Source organism: Malaclemys terrapin, chromosome 2 (genome assembly GCF_027887155.1).
Source record: "Malaclemys terrapin pileata isolate rMalTer1 chromosome 2, rMalTer1.hap1, whole genome shotgun sequence".
In the NCBI taxonomy this organism is placed as follows: domain Eukaryota; kingdom Metazoa; phylum Chordata; order Testudines; family Emydidae; genus Malaclemys; species Malaclemys terrapin.
This window is the reverse complement of record NC_071506.1, coordinates 286840098-286857808: the sequence shown is the minus strand read 5'-3', so window position 1 is coordinate 286857808 and position 17711 is coordinate 286840098. Positions and strand designations below refer to the sequence as shown.

The following is a 17711-nucleotide window of genomic DNA, read 5'->3' as shown; positions in this document are numbered from 1 at the left end:
GAAACAATGGGTTTAAACTGCAGCAAGGGAGGTCTAGGTTGGACATTAGGAAAAAGTTCCTAACTGTCAGGGTGGTTAAACACTGGAACAAATTGCCTAGGGAGGTTGTGGAATCTCCGTCTCTGGAGATATTTAAGAGTAGGTTAGATAAATGTCTATTAGGGATGGTCTAGGCAGTATTTGGTCCTGCCATGCGGGCAGGGGACTGGACTCGATGACCTCTCGAGGTCCCTTCCAGTCCTAGAATCTATGAATCTATGAATCAAGGGGAAAAACTGAACGGAAATATAATGAAGGGAAAAGGAATTGACTGAAAAGCTGGGTTAGATGAAAATGAGAAACCCTCCCCCACAGGACCCACAATTAACAGGCAGCTGGTTCAAAACACCCAAAGGGAAGTGATTCATCACCCAACACACAGTCAACCTGTGGAACTCACAGCCAGGGGATGCTGAAGGCCAAGACTATAACAGGGTTCAAAAAGGAACTGGATCAGTTCCTGAAGCGTAGGTCCCTCAATGGCGATTTGCCGGGCTGGGCAGGGACACGAGCCCGTGTTCTGAGTGTCCCCAGCCTGTTTGCCAGAAGCTGGGGCTGGACGACAGAGAACGGATCACCCCATATTGCCCTGTTCAAGCCCCTGGCACTGACCCGGTGGCAGGCAGGATCCTGGGCTAGCAGCCACGGGGCTGCCCTAGTCTGGCCGTTCTGATGACTAAGCAGCTGTTGAAGGAATCCAGCTGAAGGGGGCTTAGGGACAAGACACCCGGCTTTTGGCCACTGGGCGGAAGAGGTGCAGCGGCGGGAACGTCCTCTCTCTGGAGCACGTCAAGCCGAAGGGCAGCCGGAGCAGAAGAGCTGATGCTACAGGGGGCCCCGCTGCCAGGGGAGGATGAGCAGCGCGTGGGAGCTCACACAGCGCAGGGGGTAGCAGCACCGGTAGGACGTGCTGGGAACGGGCTGTGTTACCAGGCCTGGGACTATTGGGTGGAACCACTTAGAACGGCCCCTTTGCCCTGGTTTGCCTCGGTGGCTCCTCAGTTACCCCACCCAGGCCAAGCGCCCTGAGCGGGCATGCAGGGTCCTGTCCCAAATGCATGGGGGGAGGGGGACAAGGGGCTGGGGGGCCCAAGGAGCTCCGTAACCCGTGGGACGAGACCCCTGAGCAGATGGGGTCCGGAGACTTCTCAGAGACATGAGACCCAAGGGCCTGGCCTGGGTCCCCAACCAGCCCCTGGGGGCTTGGCCCCTCATCCCCCAGCCCATTACTCTGCGTGCCTGAGCCCCCGCACAGCCTGAGTGTGTGTGTGGGGGTTCTGAGTCGCAGCCCCCCCATGGCAACCCCCAGACCCCTGGGAGCCCTCACCTGTTGGGGGGGAGGGGGCAGATGAGATGAGATCACAGGCCAATCGCCATGGTAATGAAATGGGGCACCCCATGACACCCTCTCCCCCCAGGACTCAGCCCCACCCCCTGCCCCAGACGAGAGCTGCAGCTGCACTTGGCTTTTATTGGCGGACAGGGCACAACATGAACCTGGCCACTCACCACCTTCCTGCGGCCATGGGCCAGGTCCTGCCCGGCGTCGGGGGGCGGAGCCAAGGCCCAGGCCCAGCCTGGGGACAGACCAGAGGGAGGCCGGGAGCTCCGCCCGGGGGCAGAGGTAGGGGGCCCGTGGCCAGGCAGGGCCCCAGCCCCAGAGGTAGGTGCACAGATCCAGTGTCTGCGCCGGGCTCGGCACAGCTCAGGCGGGAGCCGCGTGGGCGCCAGGTCCAGTCTGTGCAGCCGCCACGGCCAGGCTGGGCTCGTCCCCGCTCAGGGCTGCTCCGTGGCCTGTCTGCGGACGAGCTCAGCGTACAGCCCGCCCCGGCGCAGCAGCTCCGCGTGGGTCCCGGCCTGGGGAGAGACCGGGGGGGAAGGGGGGTGTCACCAGAGCCTGCAACGCCCAACGGCTGCTCTGCCCAGCCATGGCCCTGTGGCCTCTGTACCCCCCGAATACCTCTGTGCCCCTCCCATCTGGGGACCACCCCGCTGCGCGCCCTTGTACCCCCAACCCAGGGACCGCCTCACCCCAGAACACCCCATATCCCCAGAACACCCGTCTCGTCCCCGCGCTCTCATACCGCCCCCAGAACAACACCTTGTGCCCCTCCCTCGAGGACCCCCCCAAGGGACCACCCCACCCCAGAACACTGTCCCACAGAGCTGCCAACCCCCCCCCTTGCAGGACTCTGTCCCCCCTCACCTCGGCCACACAGCCCCGGGCCAGCACCACGATGAGGTCGGCGCACTGGATGGTGCTGAGGCGGTGGGCGATGACCAGCACGGTGCGGCCAGCCATGGCCCGCTCCAGCGCCTCCTGCACCAGCTGCTCCGACTCCGTGTCCAGCGCACTCGTGGCCTCATCCAGGATCAGCACCGCCGGGTTCTTGAGGAGGGCCCGGGCGATGGCCACGCGCTGCTTCTGGCCCCCCGACAGCATCACGCCGCGCTCGCCTGCGGGGACAGGGTCAGTGCTCCGGGGGGTGATCGATTTCAGGCCACAGGGTCGTTATGCCCATCGCAGGGCAGGGACCCTCCCCCCAGGACCCCGGCTCTGGCCTCTGGCACCCGCTGACCTAGAGCACGGCTGACCCCGTGTGACGGAGACCTGCCTCCCCAGCCGTATTCCCACTTGCAGTGGGTCTGGCGGCTGCAGCCAGCGGCTCTGCGTCTGCCAGACGGAGACGGAGCTACTGGCCCACGGCAGCCACCCCCCACGGACGCCGCCCACTTGGCTCCAGAGCCGCGGGCAGCGATGGGTGAGCGGGGGGCATAGGAAGGTGCCAGGGCCCTGCGCTCACCCACGATGGTGCCATAGCCCTGGGGGAAGCTGCGGATGAAGCTGTCGGCATTGGCCAGCTGGGCCGCGGCGTAGACCTCGGCGTCAGATGCGTCGGGCTTTCCAAAGCGGATGTTCTCCAGGATGCTCGTTCCAAAGAGCGCAGGCTCCTGGGGGGGGAGGGGGAGACACTGCTTCAGTACCAGGAGCAGCCTGACCTCCGCCACGCCCCCCCTTGCACCCCACTCCCCCGCCTCACTATGCCCCATTCCCCGCCAAGCCCTGCTCCCCCTGCACCCCGCTCCCCCCATGCCCCACTCCCCCCACCGTACCGCCTCACTGTGCCCCATTCCCCGCCAAGCCCTGCTCCCCCTGCACCCCGCTCCCCCCATGCCCCACTCCCCACTGCGCCCCGTTCCCCCTGTGCCCCGCTCCCCACCGCACTCCGCTCCCCCCCATGCCCCGCTCCCCCCACCGTACCGCCTCACTGTGCCCCATTCCCCGCCAAGCCCTGCTCCCCCTGCACCCCGCTCCCCCCATGCCCCACTCCCCACTGCGCCCCGTTCCCCCTGCGCCCCGCTCCCCACCGCACTCCGCTCCCCCCCATGCCCCGCTCCCCCCACCGTACCGCCTCACTGTGCCCCATTCCCCGCCAAGCCCTGCTCCCCCTGCGCCCCGCTCCCCCCATGCCCCACTCCCCACTGTGCCCCATTTCCCCTGCGCCCCGCTCCCCACCGCACTCCGCTCCCCCTGCGCTCTCCCGCCCCCTCACCTGGCTGATGAAGCCAATGACCTGCCCCCGTAGCCACGAGGGGTCCAGGGTGCAGAGCTCACATCCGTCCAGCGTGATGGCCCCCTGCGTGGGCTCATAGAAACGCTCCAGCAGTGCCACCACCGTTGACTTCCCTGCAGGGCAAGGGGATGAGGCTGGCAGCAGCATGGGCCACGGCCCGGCCCGGGCACACAGCGCCCCAGGCACTGCCCACAGCCAGGCAAGGGCAGGGGACAGGGGGCACCTGACCCGAGGTGGTGCCGAGACAGTCGCTGTTCGGGACTCCTGGATTCTGGCCCCGGCTCTGGGGTGCAGGGGGCCTGAGTAGGCTGGGAACCAGAATGTCTGGGTTCTATCCCAGCTCTGGGAGGGCGGGGGGGCTGGGAGCCAGGACCATTCCCCCGTTCCCTGTGAGACCTTGGCTCCCCCTCCCCTCTCTGGCTTGGCTGCCCTGCGAGACCCCACCTGTGACAGACTCGGGTGGGGGGTGCTCAGGGCCCAGGGGCAGTCAGGGGGTGAGGGGAGGAACCTGGGCACTTCCTGTGGTACCTCCTCCCGACTCGCCCACGATGGCCACTGTCTTGCGAGGGGGCAGGGTGAGGCTGAAGTTCCGCAGCACTGGGCAGCCGGGGCGCGTGGGGTAACTGCGATAGCAAGAAGAGAGGGGTCAGGCTGGGCAGGGCAGACAGGGTGGCCATGCGCTGGGCAAGTGCGAAGCAGGACAGGCCTTGGGAGAAGCTGTACAATTGGGAGTGAGGGGCACTGGCGGAGCTGGCAGGGTCACCCGGAGCTGGGCTAGCAGGGGCTGCGAGTAGGGAGGGGCACTGGCAGAGCTGTGGGGACAGGGCTGGGCTGGCAGGGGCTGCGGGTTGGGAGTGAGGGGCACCGGCAGAGCTGGGGGGGCAGGGCTGGGCTGGCAGGGGCTGCGGGTCGGGAGTGAGGGGCACTGGCAGAGCTGCGGGGGCAGGGCTGGGGTTGCAGGGGCTGTGGGTTGGGAGTGGGGGGCACCGGCGGGGCTGGGGAAAGGGCAGTACAGAGGGTGAGGAGGACAAGTGCCCATGTCCTAGTGCCCAGTGGCACAGACCATGCCCCCCCCCAGGCTGCCCTCACCTGAAGCAGACGTCCCGGAAACAGATGTGGCCAAGCAGGGAGTGGCTGGGGATCTGGTCCCCCCCGGTCAGGGACACGGTTGGCTCCAGGGTCATGAACTCAAAGACACGGGCTCCAGCGCTGAGGCCTCGCACGACCTGCGGGGACAGCGATGAGGTGGGACTGCCTGATGCCCTGGTCACCATGTTATTGGGGCAGCCCCGAGCACGGCCCCATTTGCGTCACCCCCCCCCATGGCCACATGGCGCCGTGTGCTGGAAGGGCCCTGGGCAGTGGGGGCCCGGCCCTTCTCCCTTGCCCACCTGACAGTCTGGGGCCAGGACAGGGGTGCAGCAGGAACCCCCGTCACCACCGTTGTGCCTCAGGGGTCCCTGCCTCAGTTTACAAGGTGCAGCAGCCGGGCCAGAGCAGGGCGTACAGATAAAGAACCACCAGCTGCACCTTCAACCAGCCGGACAGCCCGGCGCTTGTCCCAGCGCCCTCTGCCCAGCAGCCATCCCGGGCCAGGATCCCAGAAGCAGCAGGCAAGCCCTGTGAACCGGCTGCTGGGACGGGTCACCCCAGCCTTGGCAGGCTGTGTCATGGTGCTAGCCCCACAAGAGCGGGGTGGTGTCAAGTGGGGCCCGAGCCAGCCCCTGCCCCACCTACCTGTCCAAACAGAACGGAGATGTTGGCCATGGACCTGCCGAGACAAGGGGAGAGCGCTCTGCTCAGCACTGGGCATGGGGACAGAGAACCGTAGGACTGGCAGGGACCTCGCGAGGTCTCTACTCCCATCCCCTGCACTCACGCCAGGGCCAAGTATTATCCAGACCATCCCTGACAGGGGTTTGTCCAGCCTGCCTTAAACATCCCCAGTGACGGAGATTCCACAACCTCCCTGGGCAATTTATTCCAGTGCCTAACCACACTGACAGGTAGGAAGTTTTTCCTAATGTCCAAACTAAACCTCCCTTGCTGCAATTTAAGCCCATCGCTTCTTGTCCTATCTTCAGAGGTTAAGAAGAACAATTCTTCTCTCTCCTCCTTGTAACAACCTTTTATGTGCTTGAAAACTGTTATGTCCCCTCCCAGTCTTTTCTTCTCCAGACTAAATAAACCCATTTTTTTCAATCTTCCCTCATAGGTCATGTTTTCTAGACCTTTCATCAGTTTTGTTGCTCTTCTCTGGACTTTCTCCAATTTGTTCACATCTTTCCTGAAATGTGGTGCCCAGAACTGGACACAATACTCCAGCTGAGACCTAATCAGCGTGGAGTAGAGCGGAAGAATAACTTCTCGTGTCTTGCTTCCAACACTCCTGCTAATACATCCCAGAATGATGGTTGCTTTTTTTTGCAACAGCATCACACTGTTGACTCATATTTAGCTTGTGAGCCACTATGACCCCCCAGATCCCTTTCCGCGGGACTGCTTCCTAGGCAGTCATTTCCCATTTGTACGTGTGCAACTGATGGTTCCTTCCTAAGGGGAGCACTTTGCATTTGTCCTTATTGAATTTCATCCTGTTTACTTCAGACCATTTCTCCAGTTTGTCCAGATCATTTTGAATTTTAATTCTATCCTCCAAAGCACTTGCAACCCCTCCCAGCTTGGTATTGTCCGCACACTTTACAAGTGCATCTCTATGCCATTATCTAAATCAGTGAAGATATTGAACAGAACCGGCCCCAGAACTGATCCCTGCGGGACCCCACTCGTTATGCCCTTCCAGCCTGATTGTGAACCCCTGATAACTACTCTCATGCTGAGCCCCACCCCCCAGACCCCGCACCGGGGGTGCAATGCACACGACCTTTGCTGTCTGACCTTTGCACTGTCTGCGAAGCCACCATGAAGGACATGAGGTCTCCAGGTGAGAGCTCCTCCCCAGCCATGAGGGATCCCCCCACAAAGATGGTGCCCAGCACGATACCTGCAGGGGCAGAGAGCGGCACGGCGACATGAGGGTCCCTGGCCCCCACACAGGGACCGGGACACAGGAGAGAGGAGTGTCACGGGAGCAGCCTGCAGCCCCCCTCAGACGCATGGGCTGGCACGGCACCCTCATGCCAAGGGATGCCGAAGCATTTCCCTAACAACCTGGAAAGGCAGCCACCTCCAGGGTGGAGCGCAGCAGCTGACGCCCGGCTGAGTGCACAAGGGCGGGCTGACCAGGCCAGGGGGCTCATGGAGGGCAGCTGGCTCCGCGTGGTCCAGGCACACCTCGTGGGAATTCTCCGCATCCCAGTGAGTCTGTCCCTAGGGCCTGGGGGTTGTTCTCTCCCTGTGCCACGGGGGTCAGGGTGAGGTGGAGATATACCTATCTCCTAGAACTGGAAGGGACCCCGAAAGGTCATCGAGTCCAGCCCCCTGCCTTCACTAGCAGGACCAAGTACTGATTTTGCTCCAGATCCCTAAGTAGCCCCCTCAAGGATTGAACTCACAACCCTGGGTTTAGCAGGCCAATGTTCAAACCACTGAGCTATCCCTCCCCCCACTAGGGCTGCCTAGAGGCCCCCTACATAGACTCACTGACTGCAGGTTAACCTGGAGCCAACTGCTCCCCCAGGTCTCTGCAGGGAGCCGAGCCGAGCCCCTAGCCAGAGCAGGGCTGGGGGAGAGGGGGGGTCACAACCATGGGGCTCGTGGGGGATGGGACAGGAGAGGGGTCACCAGGGCCCTACAGTAGCATGGCTGACGGGAGCCCTTGGGGTGGCCAGTCCGGACTGCGTCTCTGGGCTACTGAGGGCTTGTTCCAGGCAACTGAGAAACCTGCTCTGGGGGGAAAGTCTCCTGGTGCCGGGGCTGATCCTGGCTGGGCGAGTCGGTCCCTGCAGAGCACACGAGGCTCCCCCAGAGCCCGGCTCAGAGGGACTCGCTGGCAGCGCTCGCGGGGGGAAGGGGGAGGGCTGGAGCCCCCCGGCTCTGTCAGGGGCTGTGTGGCCCACCTTTGTGAACGGCCAGGACCTGGGGGTCTGGTGAACTGCACGGGGCGCTCCCGGGGACTGGTTACAGCAGGGCCTAGTCACGCGCCATCCACTTACAGTTCAACACCACGTTGGACAGCCCCTGGAAGACAGCGATGCCCATGCCCAGCTTCTCGTTCAGCCAGCTCGACCGATCCACCTCGTGGCAGTACAGGCTGCAAGGCAGGGGAGAGGCGGCGTCCCACACCAGGGCATCAGGGGTGGGGCTGGCAGCTGCAAGACCTTCCTTACAGCACCTCCCCGCACAGCGCCCCCGGTGCCTACGGGAACCAGCCAGGGCCTGGGGGTGGCACCCCCCCCCGCACAGCGCCCCCGGTGCCTACGGGAACCAGCCAGGGCCTGGGGGTGGCACCCCCCCCCGCACAGCGCCCCCGGTGCCTACGGGAACCAGCCAGGGCCTGGGGGTGGCACCCCCCCGCACAGCCCCCCCTTGTGCTAGGCTGGGGGGCAGGAAGTGGGCCCAGATGGGAAGGAACAAGGTACAAGGGCCCAGCTTTGGGGTCTGGGCAGCAGGGAGCATGTGTGCGTGGGGCTGGCGGAAGTGGGGCGGGTGGGGACAAAGCTACTGCCCCGTACTTACGCCACCTCTCTGTCCTCCATGGCAAAGGCCCGCACGGTCCGCACGTTTCCCAGCGCCTCGTCTGCCACCCCCGTGGCCTTGGCCACCTGCAGAGACAGTCACAAGCCACCTTGCTCTGCAGGCTGGCTGATGGGGGAGGTGCCATGGCCGGGGCATCTGCCACCTCAACGCTCCCTCCGTACCGGGGACCCACAAATGCACAGCCACTGTGTGCACCTGGCAGTCCTGGGGGCTGTATGTTACCGGCCCCTGGGCCTGGTGGCGGGGGGCGATGTTGCACTCCTTAATGTTTTATGGAAATACGCTTATGAGTGGGAATATGATGTAACTGGAATATGCTTTATGGAAAAGGTCTCATAAGGTATCATTACAAAGGTTATTACCTACTGAATACATTCCTCCTATTTGTATGTATGTAGGGGATTGGACTAGATACCTCCTAAGGTCTCTCCCAACCCTAATCTTCTAGGATTCTTGTATCTGAAGCTAGAAATATGAAGTATTACTCTGGGGTCCTAGTGTAATTATGCAAAGTGTGGGCCATTAATGGTGGTTCCGAATCTTGATGGCTCCCATTGACTAGGGTCATTGGTTGTAGATGGTTTATTTACCTGCAGGCCTTCCTGTGTACGCGTGGGCCAGCCCATGGGGAATGAAAAATAAAGTCTCACAAGACACATGACCATGTCACATGATACTGGAATCCATCTTAAATCTGGTACTTTTCCATTTAGAAGGAGGGGTGGGGACCCAGAGAGACAAAAGATTCCCACCTTGGGCCAAAGCTATAAAAGGGGGTGGAACAGAACAAAGGGGGCCAGTCATGAGAACACCCCTAGTTTTGACCTAACATGTCTGCTGGAACTAACAAGGACTGTACCAGGGGGAAGGATTGGGCCCAGACTAGGAAGGAGTCTAGTCTGTGAAAGCATCTTATTGGAACATCTCCAAGGGTGAGATTTACCTGTAAACAGTTTCTTAACGTATTAGGCTTAGACTTGCAGGTTTTGGTTTATTTTGCTTGGTAATTTACTTTGTTCTGTGTGTTATTACTTGAGACCACTTAAATCCTACTTTTTATACTTAATAAAATCACATTTGTTTAATATTAAACTCAGAGTAAGTGATTAATACCTGGGGGAGCAAACAGCTGTGCATATCAGTGTTCTAGAGGGCAGACAGTTTATGAGCTTAGCCTGGCTAAGCTTTATACAGAGTAAAACGGATTTATTTGGGGTTTAGATCCCATTGGGAACTGGGTGTCTGGGTGCTGGAGACAGACAGGCTAAGCTGTTTTCAGTTAAACCTGCAGCTTTGGGGGCGTGGCCCAGACCCTGGGTCTGTGTTGTAGCAGGCTGGCGTCTCTGGCTCCACAAGGCAGGGTTCTGGAGTCCCGAGCTGGCAGGGAAAACGGGCTCAGAGGTAACTTCAGCACGTCAAGTGATAGTCCCAAGGGGGTCTCTGTGACTGAACACGTCACAGGGGGTGTTACCTGTTCCTGGGCCTGGCGGGATAGGCTGCGCAGGACGGAACCAATCAGGGCGCCGGTGCCCACCAGGCTGGGCATCACCACCAGCAGGAGCCCGGTCAGCTTGGGCGAGAGCAGGTAGAGCGAGGCGAAGCAGCCCACAGTCTGCGTGACGCTGCGCAGGCCCTGGAGGTAGAGACTCAGTCAGCGGGATCCCGCGTGGCCCCCAGGCCCTCCCAGCAGTGCCAGGAGATGCCAAGGGTGGGGCTCATGTGGGCACTCAGCACCCAGGGTGGCTGGGAGAGGACGGGGCTGCCCGGGGGGGACACCCAGGGCTGCTCCGATCGGCCTCACCTGGGAGATGACGAGTTTGAAGGAGGATTTGAACTCCTGGATGTCGGTCGTGAGCCGATTCACCAGCTGCCCTGTCCGGTTGGCATCAAAGAACGCCACGTCCTGCCTGTGGGGGGCAGACAGGAGCTGGGGGGCGGGGCCTGCAGGAGCTGCTGCCTCCAACCCCCCCACCCTTCCAGCCCCGCTAACCACCCCACACCCCCTTCCTCCCAAGCAACCGCAGTCATTACCCCACCCCTTGCTCCCCAAACATACCCCCCACACTGCAGCCATTGCCCCCAGCCCCCCCCCAAGCCCACTCCTACCCTTTCCCCTGCAGGCATCACCCCCCCAACCCCCGAGCGGGAGGATTTACCGCAGCAGGGATGCGAAGAGGGACTTGCGCATGCTGCCGGCCACCCGCTCCCCGACCCGCGCCAGCAGCACGATGTAGCCGAAGGTCAGCAGCCCCTGGGGATGGAGGAATGGCCACAGCAGGTCAGCCCTGAGGCCAGCCCAGCGCCCTGCCCAACAGCTCCTGCGGAAGCCCCACCGCCGCAGATCTGGGGTGACCAGCCCCTCCTGGAGTCTCATCCCAACCACAGCAGGCAGGGACCAGCAGCGGCTTTCACATCCCTGCCACACAGGTGGTGCCAGGACTTAAAACATTCCTGGGTGTTGCACCCTGCGCGGGACTAGTGCAGAGCCCTGCTGCGGGGCTGGGATCCCACTGGCCCCGCTGCCATACTAGCGGAGAGGGATTAAACAACAGTCCCGCCCAGGGCTCTACCTGGGTATTTTTGGTACCTACATAAACCTCCACTCTGAATCTTCCTCAGGCCCTGGCCTCAACAACCTCCTGTGGCAGAGAGTTCCACAGTCCAATCGCACATTGTGCGACTGTATTTCCTCGGATCAGTTTGGAACGTCCCACCATTTAATTTCATGGACTAGCCCCTTGTGTTATGAGTCAGGGAGCACTGCCAGGCACGATCCCACTGATCTAGGCCAGTCGTTATTTTATAGACTTCTCACGCCGCCTCTCTACGGTAACAATCCCAGTCATTCCAATCTCTCTTTGTAACAGAGCGTTTCCAGGTCCGGGGTCATCTCTGTGGCCCTTGTCTGAAACCCCTCCAGCTCTGCATATCCCGCCTGGGACAGAGCGGCCGTGCTGCACACAGGGTCTGGATGAGGCTGCGCCATTGGCTTATAAAAAGGCATTCGAATAGTCTCTGTTATTCACCACCCTAGTCCTTACGCATCCCAGCATCACCTCAGCTGTGCGCTGAGCAGAGATCTCCACTGAGCTGTCGGCAGTGACGCCCAGATCCCTTTCCTGGGCTGACACAGTTAATGTCGAGCCCCGTCAGGTGGACAAGTCCTTGGTACACCTCTACCTCGACATAACGCTGTCCTCGGGAGCCAAAAAATCTTACTGTGTTATAGGTGAAACCGCGTTATATCGAACTTGCTTTGATCTGCTGGAGTGCGCAGCAGATGTTCTATCGGGGTAGAGGTGTATTTTCCCCTCCAATGCGCATTACTTAGTATTTATCAACAGTGAACTTCACTGGCTGTCCTGCAGCCCTTTCACCCAGCTGGGCTTGGGATCTCTGAGTTCCTCACCGCCCTCTCTAGGCCTGACTCACCTAAATAACTTAGCAGCTGCCAATGCTGTTACTTCCCCGCTTACCCTCCTTTCCAGACCACTGATAAATTCATTAAACACTGGACCTAGCCTGGAGCTTCAGGCCCCGCTGTTAACCTCTTATCCTTTAGTCCTGCTCTCGCTTTCTGTGCCCAGCCAGCCTTTGATCCACGACAGCACTCTCTCTCTCACCCCAGGATGACTTTGCTTCTTTAGCCACCTCTTGTGGGGGACCTTGGAAAAGGCCTTTTGAAAGTCTAAATTACGTCCGTTGGATCAATAGATGAGTGAGACGTGATTTTCCTTGGCCAAAATCACGCTGGTTAGACCCTGTGAAACCGAGTTCTTCCTGGTCTTTTAATAGACGGTTGTTAATGATCGTTTCAACCAGTTTGCCGGGGACAGATGTAAGGCTGACTGCTCTAATTCCCCGGATCACCCCAGGGCCTTTTTGAGATCTGGGTACAGCCTGGGCCCCTCTGGTCGTCCGGGACAGGGGCTGCATGGTTCTGCTAGAGAGGACGGGGGTTGGGAAGCCCCCGCTCACCTGCAGGCTGTAGAGCAGGAGCAGGCGGAGGGCAGGCCGGCGCACCGCCCGCAGGTAGTGCCCAGCCTGCCCCCGGGTGCAGCGCGCCACCACGTCGACCAGCTCCCCCAGGAGCAGGGGGATGCGGATGTTGAGCAGGGCCACGCCCAGGGCAAGCTGCGGAGAGAGACCAGAGCCCGGCGCTGAGCCCGGGGGCCACGGGCCGGGCCGGGCCAGGGGGGCATCACCCCCGGGCCCGGCTCCGGCTCCAGCCCCAGACTGGCCCGGCGGCGCCGCCCCGGGAGGCTCTTACCAGGACGGCGGCGGACAGGGCCCGCAGCTGCGGGCGCAGGAAGGTCCAGAGCTCGGCCCAGGCGCAGCCGGGCTCCGGGCCGGGGGCGGCGGGGGGCAGGGCGGGGCTCCCCGCCCCCTGGCATCGCGCCCGGCCGCCGGAGAGCGCGGCCCCCAGGCCCAGCCCGGCGCCGAGGCCCCGCAGGAGCGCGCCGGGGCCCGGGGGCGGCGGGGGCGGCCGGGCGGGGCGGGCGGGCGCCCGGAGCAGGCAGGAGACTCGGGCGCCGCTGCCCGCGGCCCTGCAAGAGACTCGGGTGAGGGGCCGCGACCCGACCGAGCGTGTCACGCGCGCGCGTGCCCGGGGGGGGGCAGCTACCGGGACCCCCCCGGCTCCCCCCGCCCCGCCCCCCCCGGGGGGGCAGCGCCCTGCGGCTCCTGCCCCCGGCCCCGCCCCCCCCCGGGGGACCCAGGCGTCCGGGGGACGCGGTACCTGGCCGCGGGGCGCAGCGCCGAGCGGGCCCAGAGCAGCAGCATGACGGCCCCGGCCGGCGGCCCACAATGCACCGCGCCACTGGCGGGGCGCCCGGGTCGTCACCACGGCAACAGCGAGAGAGCGCGAGCTTCCGGGCCAGAGCCCCGCCCCTCCGCCGGAGCGACCCCGCCCCCAGGCCAGAGCCACGCCCCTCCTCCGGAGCGACCCCGCCCCCAGGCCAGAGCCCCACCCCTCCCCTGACTGACACCGCCCCCAGGCCAGAGCCCCGCCCCTCCCCTGACTGACTCCGCCCCCTGTGCCCGAGCCCCGCCCCTACCGGACTGACCCCGCCCCCAACCAGAGCCCCGCCCCTACCGGACTGACCCCGCCCCCAACCAGAGCCCCGCCCCTACCGGACTGACCCCGCCCCCAACCAGAGCCCCGCCCATCCAAGCAATGGCCCCGCTCCGCGGACTGGAGACTGGGCGCTGCTGCCTGCGGCCGAGGCTCTGTGACCCCCAGCTCTGCACCCTGCTCGGTGGCTGGGCTGCAGAGTCTGAATGTGGGGCCCTGCCCTCACAGCTGGGCTGGGCCCCAGAGCATGGGGGCGCGGGAGGCCACCCCTGACCCGGGGCCACCCCCAGGCACTGGCGCATCGTGGGAAATGACAAACTACAATTATCAAAACTAAATGCTTTATTGGGGGCTCTGGGGGGGGGGAGCAGCAATGGGGCAAAGGGCCCTGCCCCCACCCCATGGGCCGAGGAGCCAGGGGCCACTCAGGGGGCAGGGTCCAGCAGGCTCCGCGCCTGCGCCGAGAAGGACTGCGAGCGGATCAGCGAGGCCACCTCCTGCGTGCGGAACGTCAGGCCGAAGATGTCCTCGTGGTAGCGGTTCTGGTCCTGGGGAGAGACCCACGGTGAGGGAGCGCCGGGCAGGGCAGCGCCCGCAGGGCAGCGAGACTGTTACCCAGGGAGCCCTGCAAGTCCAGCCCGCCCTCAGTCCTGACCCGCACCCCTATCCCAGCCCTGAGGTCCCCCTGCCCCCCAGCTCTGCCGACACTCCTCCATCCCGACCCGCACCCCTATCCCAGCCCTGGGGTCCCCCCGCCCCCCAGCTCTGTCAGCACCCCTCCATCCCAACCCGCAGCCTCTATCCCAGCCCTGGGGTTCCCCCAGCTCTGCTGGCACCCCTCAGTCCTGACCCGCACCCCTATCCCAGCCCTGAGGTCCCCCTGCCCCCCAGCTCTGCCGACACTCCTCCATCCCGACCCGCACCCCTATCCCAGCCCTGGGGTCCCCCCGCCCCCCAGCTCTGTCAGCACCCCTCAGTCCCGACCCGCACCCCTATCCCAGCCCTGAGGTCCCCCTGCCCCCCAGCTCTGCCGGCACCTCTCCATCCCGACCCGCACCCCTATCCTAGCCCTGAGGTCCCCTTGCCCCCCAGCTCTGCTGGCACTCCTCCATCCCGACCCGCACCCCTATCCCAGCCCTGGGATCCCCCCGCCCCCCAGCTCTGTCGGCACCCCTCCATCCCGACCCGCACCCCTATCCCAGCCCTGGGGTCCCCACACCTCCAGCTGTGCCGGTGCCTCTCAGTCCCGACCCGCAGCCCCCCCAGTAGCCCAGGCCAGGCTCCCCACGTCCCCGTGCCGCCAGCTGGAGCTGCTCCCCCACCCCGTACCCGGAGTTCACTGATTAAGTCTCCAGCCTCGGCCAGCGTCATGCCTCCTTCCTGGGCCAGGATCTGCTGCACCGTCTGCAGGACGCCGGTAGCCATGGTGACGTCCCCACAGACGTAGAGGTGGCCCCCGCGCTGGCACAGCACCTGGTACACGTCGCCCACCAGCTGCGTCCGCAGGATGTCCTGCACGTAGGCCTGGGGCAGGGCAGAGTGTCACCGTGAGCCGCCCTGGCCCACCCCAGCCAGCCCCCCTGGGCGCAGCCCCCGTTACCTTGGGGACGTCGGGGTCCCTGGAGAAGGCCGTCAGCACCCGGCTCAGCGCCCCCTTCTGCTGGGCCTCCAGCACCTCCTGCTGGTAGAGGTGGTCGAGGCGGGCGCAGCGGCAGCCAAACACCAGAGTCATCTCACCCACCCGGAGGCCTGGAGGGCAGGGGCAGGGTTAGGGGCAATGCTGGCCCCCAGCCCCGGGAACCTGCCTGCTCTGGCCCTGCTGAGACCCCTCCCGGACACAACCGGCCCTCCCAGTGCCCCCTCGGCAAGGTGCACCAAGTCCCCCCGACCAAGAGCCCTAGGGACCCCCAGCTCCCCTGCCTAATCCAGGCCCCTCTGCCTCCACGCAACCCCCCATCCCCAGGCCCTGCCCCCAGACTGCCAACCTTCGCAGGCCATGAGCCCTAGGGACCCCCAACCTCCCCCGCCCAATCCAGGCCCCTCTGCCTCCATGCAACCCCCCATCCCCAGGTCCTGCCCCCAGACTGCCAACCTTCCCAGGCCATGAGCCCTAGGGACCCCCAGCCCCCCTGCCCAATCCAGGCCCCTCTGCCTCCACGCAACCCCCCATCCCCAGGCCCTGCCCCCAGACTGCCAGCCTTCCCAGGTCCTGAGCTCTAGGGACCCCCAACCTCCCCCGCCCAATCCAGGCCCCTCTGCCTCCACGCAACCCCCCATCCCCAGGCCCTGCCCCCAGACTGCCAACCTTCCTAGGCCATGAGCCCTAGAGACCCCCAACCTCCCCTGCCCAATCCAGGCCCCTCTGCCTCCACGCAACCCCCCATCCCCAGGCCCTGCCCCCAGACTGCCAACCTTCCCAGGTCCTGAGCCCTAGGGACCCCCAACCTCCCCCGCCCAGTCCAGGCCCCTCTGCCTCCACGCAACCCCCCATCCCCAGGCCCTGCCCCCAGACTGCCAACCTTCCTAGGCCATGAGCCCTAGGGACCCCCAACCTCCCCCGCCCAATCCAGGCCCCTCTGCCTCCACGCAACCCCCCATCCCCAGGCCCTGCCCCCAGACTGCCAACCTTCCTAGGCCATGACACTAGGGACCCCCAGCCCCCCCGCCCAATCCAGGCCCCTCTGCCTCCACGCAACCCCCCATCCCCAGGCCCTGCCCCCAGACTGCCAACCTTCCCAGGTCCTGAGCCCTAGGGACCCCCAACCTCCCCCGCCCAGTCCAGGCCCCTCTGCCTCCACGCAACCCCCCATCCCCAGACCCTGCCCCCAGACTGCCAACCTTCCTAGGCCATGACACTAGGGACCCCCAGCCCCCCCGCCCAATCCAGGCCCCTCTGCCTCCACGCAACCCCCCATCCCCAGGCCCTGCCCCCAGACTGCCAACCTTCCCAGGCCATGAGCCCTAGGGACCCCCAGCCCCACCCCAGCTGTGCCCCCTGGCCCGTCTGACCTTCCGTCTCCATGTCGTGCAGCCGCTGCTGCCAGAAGCCCCGGAATGGGGCGATGCCGGTGCCTGGACCCACCAGGATACAGGGGACGCTGGGGTCCTGCGGGAGCCGGAAGGACGGGGCCCTGTGCGGGGAGTGACGGTGTCTGGGCCGTGGCACCAGGTTGGGCACCCAGCTCTGCCCGCAGCCAGTGCACTGCAGGGGCCTCGGGGCAGGGGCCACGGAAGCAGAAAGGGTTAATGGGAGGAGGAGGGGTCCCCAGAATAGGGGTGGAACAGGGCATGCTGGGAGCTGTAGTCCCTGTGGGGTAAATGGGGCTCAGAAGGGAGCAGGGCATGCTGGGAGCTGTTGGGTCTGTGGGGTGGAAGAGCCACACGAGGGAGCATGCAGGCAGGGTCCCAGCCCCACCAGCCCCCACCCTGTGCCCCATGCAGGGTCCCAGCCCTGCAAGCCCCCATCCAGGCTCTGTGCCCCGGGCAGGGTCCTGGCCTCCCTTACCCTCTGATGAAGGCGGGCACCGTGTCCCCCTCCTGCAGCTGGGCCAGCCAGGTGGAACAGACGCCGAAGTGCAGGGGCCCCTGGCCATCTGCGGGACACACAGGAGGAGGGGCAGGGTGCTCAGGAGACTGATGGGGATGGCACCTGCCCCCCATGTCCCCTCCCCTTCCACCCGGTGCCCTCCCCACGTTCCCTCCCCCCCTTAGATACCCTCCCCCAACCCCCCCATCTCATGCACCTTCTCCCATCCCAGCTCCATCTCCCCAGGGAGTGGGGGGAAGAGGCGGGCTCCTCACCTCGCTGCGGCGTTGCCCTGGCCGTGGGGGTATCACTCACTCCGGCTGTGGGGGGTGTTGCTCACCCTTGCTGGGGGTGGTGGGGTCACCCCCTGGCTGTGTGGGGCGGAAGGGGGGTTGCTCCCTTGGCTGGGGGGGGAAGGGGGTGTAATATTCAAGGAATAGCTGTGATGTATTTTACACAAGAGAGGTCATGTGAGAGATCAGTGAAACGGTTCTAATTTTCTGAATGCAGTTATCCTAGTTGTGTGCATGTATCACTTTTGTATCTGAAGTTAGGAATACTGACTCTGTATCTGTATGAGAAATGTGTTTACACCCGGGGAACGCCCACTGGTAGGCAGAATGCACTCAGTCTAGATCAGCGGCTCTCACACTTTTGTACTGGTGACCCCTTTCACACAGCACGCCTCTGAGTGCAGCCCCCCTTATAAATTAAACACACTTGTTTATATATTTCACACCATTATAAATGCTGGAGGCAAAGCGGGGTTTGGGGTGGAGGCTGACAGCTCGCGACCCCCCATGTAATGACCTTGTGACCCCCTGAGGGGTCCCGACCC

General features: G+C 64.0%; 2 protein-coding genes across 2 annotated transcripts in view; both read right to left on the bottom strand.

The window, feature by feature from the left end:
• Positions 1-1490: 1490 nt before the first annotated feature.
• On the bottom strand, positions 1491-13082 carry ABCB8 (ATP binding cassette subfamily B member 8). Its single transcript, XM_054016939.1, has 14 exons — positions 13012-13082; positions 10430-10524; positions 10075-10180; positions 9745-9906; positions 8253-8338; positions 7730-7827; positions 6513-6618; positions 5352-5385; positions 4704-4840; positions 4143-4237; positions 3594-3727; positions 2844-2991; positions 2246-2496; positions 1491-1896 (listed from the first exon to the last, which is right to left on the bottom strand). The coding sequence occupies exons 2-14, from the start codon at positions 10459-10461 to the stop codon at positions 1816-1818; spliced, it is 1470 nt and encodes a 489-aa protein (XP_053872914.1). The 5' UTR covers positions 10462-10524; positions 13012-13082; the 3' UTR covers positions 1491-1815.
• A 589-nt stretch (positions 13083-13671) lies between these two features.
• NOS3 (nitric oxide synthase 3) overlaps positions 13672-17711 on the bottom strand; it is a 90589-nt gene continuing 86549 nt past the window's right edge. Inside the window, exons 22-26 of the mRNA XM_054016841.1 lie at positions 16853-16940; positions 16357-16478; positions 14948-15096; positions 14677-14871; positions 13672-13895 (exon numbers count right to left, since the gene is read on the bottom strand). Of these exons, the coding sequence (XP_053872816.1) occupies positions 13773-13895; positions 14677-14871; positions 14948-15096; positions 16357-16478; positions 16853-16940 (677 nt within the window). The 3' untranslated portion in view covers positions 13672-13772. The remainder of the gene's footprint in view (positions 13896-14676; positions 14872-14947; positions 15097-16356; positions 16479-16852; positions 16941-17711) is intronic.